At 39.4% G+C, this 9812-nt stretch overlaps 1 protein-coding gene across 1 annotated transcript in view; it reads left to right on the top strand.

Moving 5' to 3' along the window:
• Nucleotides 1-231: 231 nt before the first annotated feature.
• egln1 (egl nine 1-like protein) overlaps nucleotides 232-9812 on the top strand; it is a 34372-nt gene continuing 24791 nt past the window's right edge. Inside the window, 1 exon segment of the mRNA NM_001281330.1 lies at nucleotides 232-1186. Within this exon segment, the coding sequence (NP_001268259.1) occupies nucleotides 395-1186 (792 nt within the window). The 5' untranslated portion in view covers nucleotides 232-394.

Below are 9812 nucleotides of genomic sequence, written 5' to 3'. Positions count from 1 at the left end.
GGCACGCTTTGTTTCTACCTTTGAACGGGCCTTGGCCCCCTCAGCCGTTGGCCCTGCCCTCGTTATGCTGACGTCAGGGGTTGGGTTACTTTGGACTACGTGTGGAGTGAAGTTGAGGGGGGAGGGGGTGGGGTACGGTGCGTCGGCGCCATGCGACTCGACCAGAACGACACACTGCAAACGAGAGTCAGGCAATTGGTTGTCGTGCTCAAACAGTATTTTATCTATTACCAAACCCAAAAGGAGGGAAATTCACCACGTGATTAAATAATTTAACTGGGATGCCGCCGCTCTCCAATTTCGTTTTGTATTGTTTTGGGAGTCTTCCAAAACTTACACGGTAGCAGCGCGTCAAAGGAGCTAGGTTTAAAGGGGTGCTCGTTCTGCCTTAAGCATGGAGACGGAGAGCGCGAAGGAAAGCGCCGTCGTGACCGATTTGGACAGGGACCAGCAGTATTGTGAGCTTTGTGGAAAGATGGAAAACCTGCTTAAATGTGGACGATGTCGGAACTCGTTCTACTGTAGTAAAGAACACCAGAAATCGGACTGGAAGAAGCACAAGCAGTTTTGCAAAGAGGCCGAAAAACCTCAGTGTCAGCCGCAGCCCGAATCAACACAACAGCCCGCACGGACTGGCAAAGGAGGGCAAGGCAAGCGGTTCAAAAAGAAAAGCACCGAGCAACAGAATGACACAGCTTCTCAGAGCACCACAAACACTGGACGTTCAAATCCGCCTGCAGATGGCGAAAGAATGAAATATTTGATCACTTCGGCAACTCGCTCGGGTAGTGTGTCTGACAGCAAGCAGACTGGGGAAGGAATTAAGCTCAGCTATAAGACCAACGGACAAACGATGTCCCCCCCGGAAAAACTGGCTATGAACTATATCGTTCCATGTATGAATAAGCACGGCATCTGTGTTGTTGACAATTTCCTTGGAGAAGAGACTGGACTGAGTATTTTGGAAGATGTGAGAGCCCTCCACAAGACTGGTAAATTTACTGACGGACAGTTGGTTAGTCAAAGAAGCGACTCCACTAAAGATATACGAGGAGACAAAATAACTTGGACTGAAGGAAGAGAGCCTGGTTGCGAGAAGATAGCCTTTCTCATGAGTCGCATGGACGACTTGGTCCGACACTGTAATGGTAAACTGGGAAACTACAAAATAAATGGAAGGACGAAAGTAAGTAAACACTGAAAGTGAGTTACACATTATTATTAGATGTTAACATATTGAATTAGTTATTTATCCTCTCCAGTTAGGACTATTTAAAAGTTAAGACTCTTAAACATTTGTTTTTGCAGCAACATAATCGTAATATTGAAAACAGGAATCAAACATTTAAAAATGTGTAATAGTATGAATATGGTATCATATGAATTATACTATTATAAGAATATATAATACATAATCTTATAATAACATATGCCTATTCTTAATATAATAATTAATAAGAGTAGGCCTATACAGTGCATTTGGAAAATATTCAGACCCCTTGATTTTTTCCCCACATTTTATGTTAAACAATTTAATCAATTTTAGAATCTTTCTCTCCTCAATCTACACACAGTACCCCATAATGACAAAGCAAAAATGTTTTTATAAAATTTAGCAAATGTATTTAAAAAAAACATCACATTTTACATTTTTTTTATTTAACCTTAGCTAAGTCAGTTAAGAACAAATTTATTTTTTACAATGACGACGCTGGGCCAATTGTGCACCGCCCTATGGGACTCCCAATCACGACCGGTTGTGATCCAGCCTGGATTCCAACCAGGGTGTCTGTAGTGACACCTCTAGCCCTGAGATGCAGTGCCTTAGAACGCTGCGCCACTCGGGAGCCCAGTATTCAGACCCCTTACTCAGTACTCTGTTGAAGCACCTTTGGCAGCGATTACAGCCTCGAGTCTTCTTGGGTATGACCCTACAAGCTTGGCACACCTGTATTTGGGAAGTTTCTCTCATTCTTTTCTGCAGATACTCTCAAGCTCTTGTCAGGTTGGATGGGGAGCATCGCTACACAGCTAATTTCAGGTCTCTCCATAAATATTCGATTGGATTCAAGTCCAGGCTCAGGCTGTGCCACTCAAGGACATTCAGAGACTTGGCTGTGTGCTTAGGGTTGTTGTCCTGTTGGAAGGTGAACCTTCACCCCATTCTGAGGTCCTGAGCCCTCTGGAACAGGTTTTCATCAGGGATCTATCTGTACTTTGCTCTGTTCATCTTTCCCTTGATCCTGCCTTTTGGCAAACTCCTTAAAAGGCCTGATTGGTGGAGTGCTGCAGAGATGATTGTCTTTCCGGAAGGTACTCCCATCTCCACAGAGGAACTCTTGTGTTCTCTCAGAATGACCATCAGGATCTTGCTCACCTCCCTGACCAAGGCCCTACTAACCCGATTGCTCAGTTTGGCTGGGCGGCCAGCTCTAGGGAAGATTATTGGTGGTTCCAAACATCTTCCATTTAAGAATGATGGAGGCCACTGTGTTCTTGGGGACCTTCAATGCTGCAGACATTTTTGTTCTGACATGAACTGGTCAACTGTGGGACCTTATATAGACAGGTGTGTGCCTTTCCAAATCATGTCCAATCAATTGAATTTACCACAGGAGGACTCCAATGAAGTTGTAGAAACATCTAAAGGATGATCAATGGAAACAGGATGCACCATAGCTCAATTTCGAGTCTCATAGCAAAGGGTCTGAATACTTATGTGAATAAAGTATATTTTATTTTTAATTAGCAAACATTTCTAAAAACCTGTTTTCGCTTGGTCATTATGGGGTATTGTGTGTAGATTGATGAAGAAAAACATGCATTTCATACATTTTAGAATAAGACTGTAACGTAACAAAATGTGAAAAAAGTCAAGGGGTTTGAATACTTTTCGCATGCACTGTATGAACAAGAATATGAAAGTATTGTAGCGAATTCTGAAAGTAGCCCTGAAGGCTGGCTGGACGTACTGCTAAATTCTTTAAAGCGACATTGGAGCCAGTTTATGGTAGAGAAATTAACATTCAATTCTATGGCAACAGCTCTGGTGAACATTCCTGCAGTCGGCATGCCAATTGTCCCCAGCACAAGGTGCACCTGTGTAATGATCATGCTTGTTTAATCAGCTTCTCACCTGTCAGGTGGATGGATTATCTTGGCAAAGGAGATATGCTCACTGACAGGGATGTAAACAAATTTGTGCACAACACTTTGTATGGAACATCTCTGGAATTTTTTATTTCAGCTCATGAAACATGGGCCAACAAGTACAGACACCCCCCCCCCCCCCCCCCCCCCCCCCAAAAAAAAAACTTCATTAGTACTTTAAAGTAATTTTACTTAAGTACTGTACACCACTACTTGAAACAAAGCAGAATCAGTGTTACTCACAATACAATGACTTGATGCTTATTAAATTGTTAAATTAATTAAATATTAGTCTTAGTAAATGTAGCTGTTACTACGATATGCTACTTTCCATATGCTAGGATATTTTAGTTATAGGACAAAAAAACTGAGAGAACGGGGTATTCCCTATTACTGAGGAGTCCAGATTCTCTTTCCCTCCCCCACCACCTCCCTTTTTTTTGTAGGGATAATAGGGATAATGTAGGGATAATAGAGCTCTGTAGTCCATAGTACATTTATGAGGAAAGTGGTGGCGGGGGCAAGATTTGATCCCATGCAGTTATTGGCCATGTGTGCTTAGTGGACCACTGTGCCACACACCCTAACAACCTCTCACTCTTAACACTAGAACCGCTGGGCCTCGAGGGACACCCCTTCATGCTAATGAGGAGTCATTCTGACTGCAACGTTCTAACAGTGTAATTTATATATTTCATATATGCTATCGCAAACAAATATTATTTGGTTGTGTTTATGAAGGCCTTGGGTAACATTAGAATATAATTGTTATTTTATTTCAAATTAAACATTTTCATTAGTTTATAACAGAAAACACCCAAATAAACTGTATGCTATATGTAAAAACAGAAAACACCCAAATTCAAGTGTTAAATCAATTTTATTCGTGGATTGCCACTGTTACAACAGTGAAACAGAAAGGATATGTGTTCGAACACAGTAACAGCTTCTGTTTATAATGACAAAATTAATAGCCAACCACCAAGACACACGGTCAGCAAGACGTGTGGTCAGATGATGAAAACATCAGTAGCCTAAACATCATTATAAGCACCAAGTGGCCTTGATAAATAGTGAAAAATCATAACAAAAGCAATAATGGCATTATAATGAATGTGTCTATGACAGCAGTCAAAAATAGATAATTATTGTCAGCTCATGCTCACATTGTGTGTGTCTTCACGCAATGGCACAAATCTTCGTAACTTTCACTTGCTTGGCACACTGACGTACAGTGCAGTCGGAAAGTATTCAGACCTCTTGACTTTTTCCACATTTTGTTACATTACAGCCTTATTCTAAAATATATATATTTTAAAATTCTAGACATTTTTGCAAATGTATTAAAAATATAAAGATACCTTATTGACATAAGTATTCAAACCCTTTGCTATGAGACTCAATTCAGTTCAGGTGCATCCTGTTTCCGTTGATCGTCCTTGAGATGTTTCTACAACTTGATTGGAGTCCACCTGTGGTAAATTCAATTGATTGGACATGATTTGGAAAGGTACACACACACCTGTCTATATAAGCAAAAACCAAGAAATTAGATTGAATTAATTGTCCGTAGAGCTCAGAGACAGCATTGTGTCGAGGCACAGATCTGGGGACGGGGTACCAAAAAATGTCTGCCGCATTGAAGGTCCCCAAGAACACAGTGGCCTCCATCCCTCCAATACATTTTTATAGAAAGTTTGCAAAAATAGATAAGGTAATGCTACCATGGAAAGGCAAATACCTTTCTATTTGTGGAAAAATCACCCTGATTAACTCTTTAGTCATGTCCCAGTTTACCTATTTGTTTATGGTCTTGCCTACACCTAGTGAACAGTTTTTTTTGTGTTAAAATGGAGAGAGAAAAAATATTCCATTTTATTTGGAACGGCAAGCCAGAAAATAATAAAAACGGGCCTATTTATATAATGAATATGAATTCGAATGACAAATGAATAAATATTAAAGCATTAGAGACCTCTCACTTAGTTTTTAATTTAAAAAAAAAAAGTAAATCTTCGTAAATTATATCATAAATACGACTGGTAGAGTTATGTCATACATACTTTTTTCTGGGTGTTCGCCAGCTCATGTTTTTATTCATACATGCAGCTAACAAAAGCATATGTCAATTTCTGCTTGACCCAAAATTACAACCAACTAATTGCAGCATTACCACAAAAATGTAAGAGGAAAGGGGAAAGAGTAAGTAACTTGTCTGTCGGCCCTACATTAAAGACCATAATTGGTTAAAGAAAATAGTGATAAAGAAAAAAGTATACCAGTTTCATTTAATGACCAAAAAATTGCCATATAGACTGCGAAGTAGATGGGAAGAGATTTTTCCATGGCACATGGTTTATGAACTGATACGCAAAATGAGGCCGGATTCAAAACATATATTTTTCAATTTAAATTATTATTCAACATTCTTGCAATGTTGAATGTTATTTATATGGCGGATAGAACTTTCCCAGCTCTGCAGATTTTGCTGTGAAAAGGCAGAATCATTAGATCATTTGTTTTGGTACTGTCCATATGTAGCTTGTTTTTGGTCATAGATCCAGGAATGGCTGAAGATTTGCAATATTTACCTGGAGCTAACCCTGCAGATAGCACTACTGTGCGATCTGAAAAGTCACAGTCAATCGATTTAATAATATAATAATACTTTTAGCAAAAAAAATATTTACAATCGGTAGAAACAATGAGAATAGAAAGGTTCAGGACTTTCATGAAACATCACAGCGCGGTTGAAAAATATATGGCAAATTGAAATCCAATAAGGATGGTGTTAAGAGATGGATGGGAGGTTTTGAATGGAGCTGAAGGTTGCGACTAATAACAAGATAACCAATGTAAAACATACTGTGCCCGTAAAACGAATATAGGTTGAGAACTTTTTTTTAAAGAGCACAGTTTGAGAGATATGGCAAATAAAATGGGCATCAGAAATAGATGGAAGAGGTTGAGGGTAGAGGAAGGACTGGAGTAAAAACAAACAAAATAGAAATATTGTAAAATAGACTGGCCATAAAATGTATATAATATGTATAAGATGGAAAAACAGGTGAGTGTTGTTGTTCACTAGTTTGCACCAATTGTGGGAGGGGTAGTAGGGTAATAAAGGAAAAATGTATATAAAAAAAATATGTAGTGTGTGTGTATGTGTATATTTTCAAAAATTATATGGGGGATTGGAAATTATGCACTGACGTACAATTGATGGAAGCTACAATCTATCTGCAAAAAAAATAGAAACTATTTGGCCCAAATGCCAAGCGTCACGTCTGGAGGAAACCTGGCACCATTCCTACGGTGAAGCATGGTGGCAGCATCATACTGTGGGGATGTTTTTCAGCGGCGGGGAGATTAGTCAGGATCGTGGGAAAGATGAACTTAGCAAAATGCAGAGAGATTCTTGTTGAAAACCTGCTCCAGAGCGCTCAGAACATCAGATTGGTGCGAAGATTCACCTTCTAACAGGACAACAACCCTAAGCACACAGCCAAGATAATTCAGGAGTGGCTTTGGTTCAAATTTCTGAATGTCCTTGAGAGGCCCGGACTTGAACCCAATCGAACATCTCCGGAGAGACCTAATAATAGCTGTGCAGCGACGCTCCCCATCCAACCTGACAGAGCTGGAGAAAAGAATGTGAGGAACTCCCCAAATACAAGTGTGCCTAGCTTGTAGCGTCATACCCAAGCAGACTCGATGCTGTAATTGCTGCCAAAGGTGCTTCAACAAAGTTTCTTTATTTTTACTATTTTCTACATTGTAGAATAACAGTGAAGACATCAAAACTATGAAATAACACATATGGAGTAATGTAGTAACCAAAAAATATATATATTTGAGATTCTTCAAAGTAGCCACCCTTTGCCTTGATGACAGTATTGCACACTCTTGGCATTCTATCAACCAGCTTTGTGAGGTAGTCAGTTTGAATGCATTTCAATTAACAGGTGTGCCACGTTAAAAGTTAATTTGTGGAATGTCTTTCCTTCTTAATGCTTTTGAGCCCATCAGTTTTGTTGTGACAAGGTAGGGGTGGTAGAAGATAGCCATATTTGGTAAAATGGAAATTATGGTTATTCTACAATGTAGAAAATAGTAAACATTAAGAAAAACCCATGAATGAGTAGGTGTGTCCAAACTTTTGACTGGTACTGTATTAAAGTTTATAAAAATATGTTTTTGCTTTGTCATTATGGGGTATTGTGTGTAGATTGATGAGGGAACAAACAATTTAATCAATTTTAGAACGTCTGTAACGTAACAAAATGTGGAAAAAGTCAAGTGGTCTGAATACTTTCCGAATGCACCGCACCTTTGTTTGGTTGTAATGCATAATAGTCTTCAGTTCTCGCTTTGTTGTGTCCCCGTCGTCTTGTCATTCTTCAGCCATATTGTGGAGTACAATGGCTGTGCAAGTGCCTTATTTTGCACAGAGGGAGGGATCTCCCACTGCACTTTGTTCATGGTGCCTGCCAATGACAGTAGAGTAAAGAAATTGTCCATGGTGACATAGCTCCCCTTGCCAACCCTGATATAGGGTACATGTCATTTTGTAGATTATAATTAGAACAGATCACTACAATAGAATGGCCCATCCTGTTCTTCATTCACAATTGGCGGTTACATAATTATGCATCTTTCTCTTGCTCATCAACCCATTCATACCCTTTTACACCTAATCATACTTTACTTCATGTATTTAATCTGTTTTCATATGTGTGAAATTAGTTCCGGTATAGTTCAGGTTTAGCTCCGAGGCAATTATTGGGGTGACTATCAGCTGGGCACTGCACTTTCAACTGTCGGGAAAAGGAGGGCCAATGGGGAATAACCATTCACTCCAGTTCTGTTTGTGATAATACGATTCTAACATCGACAGTGTGTTATATATACTTCTTTAGGAAAAGTCAAGAACGGAGGGGCGACGTGCATGACTTAAAATGGCAGAATAATAAAAATGAAATTAATGGGCAGTCAAAAGTGTTAATCCTAAAACCGATAGAAAGGATTCAGCGATGGCTTGCCACTGACAAACAAGATTATACATGAATCTGGGAATGACGGCCAATCGCTCATGTCCAGCTAACGGCGAGGATGCGGTAGACACCTGTGGGTGATGGTCGACCACTGACGGTGTTGGACTGATTGTCGGTTCCGAAACGTCCCCTACTTTATGACTGAGTTCCTGCCCGACTTTATCGCTAGCGTCCCACCCCGTCAACAGCCAGTGAAACTGCAGGTCGCCAAATTCAAAACAGAAATCCCATAATTAAAATTCCTCAAACATACAAGTATTTTACACCGTTTTGAAGATACACTTGTTGTAAATCCAGCCACAGTGTCCGATTTCAAAAAGGCTTTACGACAAAAGCACCCCAAACGATTATGTTAGGTCAGAGCCAAGTCGCAGAAAAACCCAGCCATTTTTCCAGCCAAAGAGAAGAGTCACAAAAAGCAGAAATAGAGAGAAAATGTATCACTAACCTTTGATCTTCATCAGATGACACTCATATGACTTCATGTTACACAATACATGTATGTTTTGTTCGAAAAAGTTCATATTTTATATCCAAAAATCTGAGTTTACATTGGCGCATTATGTTCAGTAGTTCCAAAACATCCGGTGATTTTGCAGAGAGCCACATCAATTTACAGAAATACTCATAATAAACATTGCTAAAAGATACAACTGTTAAGCATGGAATTTTAGATCCCCTTCTCCTTAATGCAACCGCTGTGTCAGATTTCAAAAAAACTTTACTGAAAAAGCGCACCATGCAATAATCTGAGTACAGCGCTCAGACAACAAAAACAAGCTATACAGATATCCGCCATGTTGTGGAATCAACAGAAGTCAGAAATAGCATTATAAATATTCACTTACCTTTGATCTTCATCAGAATGCACTCCCAGGAATCCCAGTTCCACAATAAATGTTTGATTTGTTCGATAAAGTCAATTTATGTCCAAATACCTCCTTTTTGTTTGCGCGTTTAGTACACAATCAAAACTCATGAGGCGCGAGCACTAGGTCCAGACGAAAAGTTCTATTACAGTTCGTAGAAACATGTCAAACGAAGTATAGAATCAATCTTTAGGATGTTTTTATCATAAATCTTCAATAATGTTCCAACCGGAGAATTCCTTTGTCTGTAGAAATGCAACGGAACGCAAGCTAACTCTCACGTGGTCAGCTTATGGCACTCTTGCAGACCTCTGACTCATTTAGCTCCCATTCCCCCCTCCTTCACAGTAGAAACCTCAAACAAGGTTCTAAAGACTGTTGACATCTAGTGGAAGCCTTGGGAAGTGCAATATGACCCCATAGACACTGTATATTTAATAGGCAATGACTTGAAAAACTACAAACTCAAATTTCCCACTTCCTGGTTGGATTTTCTTCTCAGGTTTTTGCCTGCCATGTGAGTTCTGTTATACTCACAGACATCATTCAAACAGTTTTAGAAACTTCAGAGTGTTTTCTATCCAAATATACTAATTATATGCATATTCTAGATTTTATGGCTGAGTAGTAGGCAGTTTAATTTGGGCACGCTTTTCATCCAAAATTCCTAATGCTGCCTCCTACCCTAGAGAAGTTAAAATATAAGCGAACCAATTACATCCAGAAGTCAAATAATTAG

The sequence above is a fragment of the Oncorhynchus mykiss genome, chromosome 17 (assembly GCF_013265735.2).
Source record: "Oncorhynchus mykiss isolate Arlee chromosome 17, USDA_OmykA_1.1, whole genome shotgun sequence".
Lineage (NCBI taxonomy): Eukaryota > Metazoa > Chordata > Actinopteri > Salmoniformes > Salmonidae > Oncorhynchus > Oncorhynchus mykiss.
The sequence above is the reverse complement of the archived record's forward strand: the minus strand, read 5'-3'. Positions and strand labels throughout refer to the sequence as shown.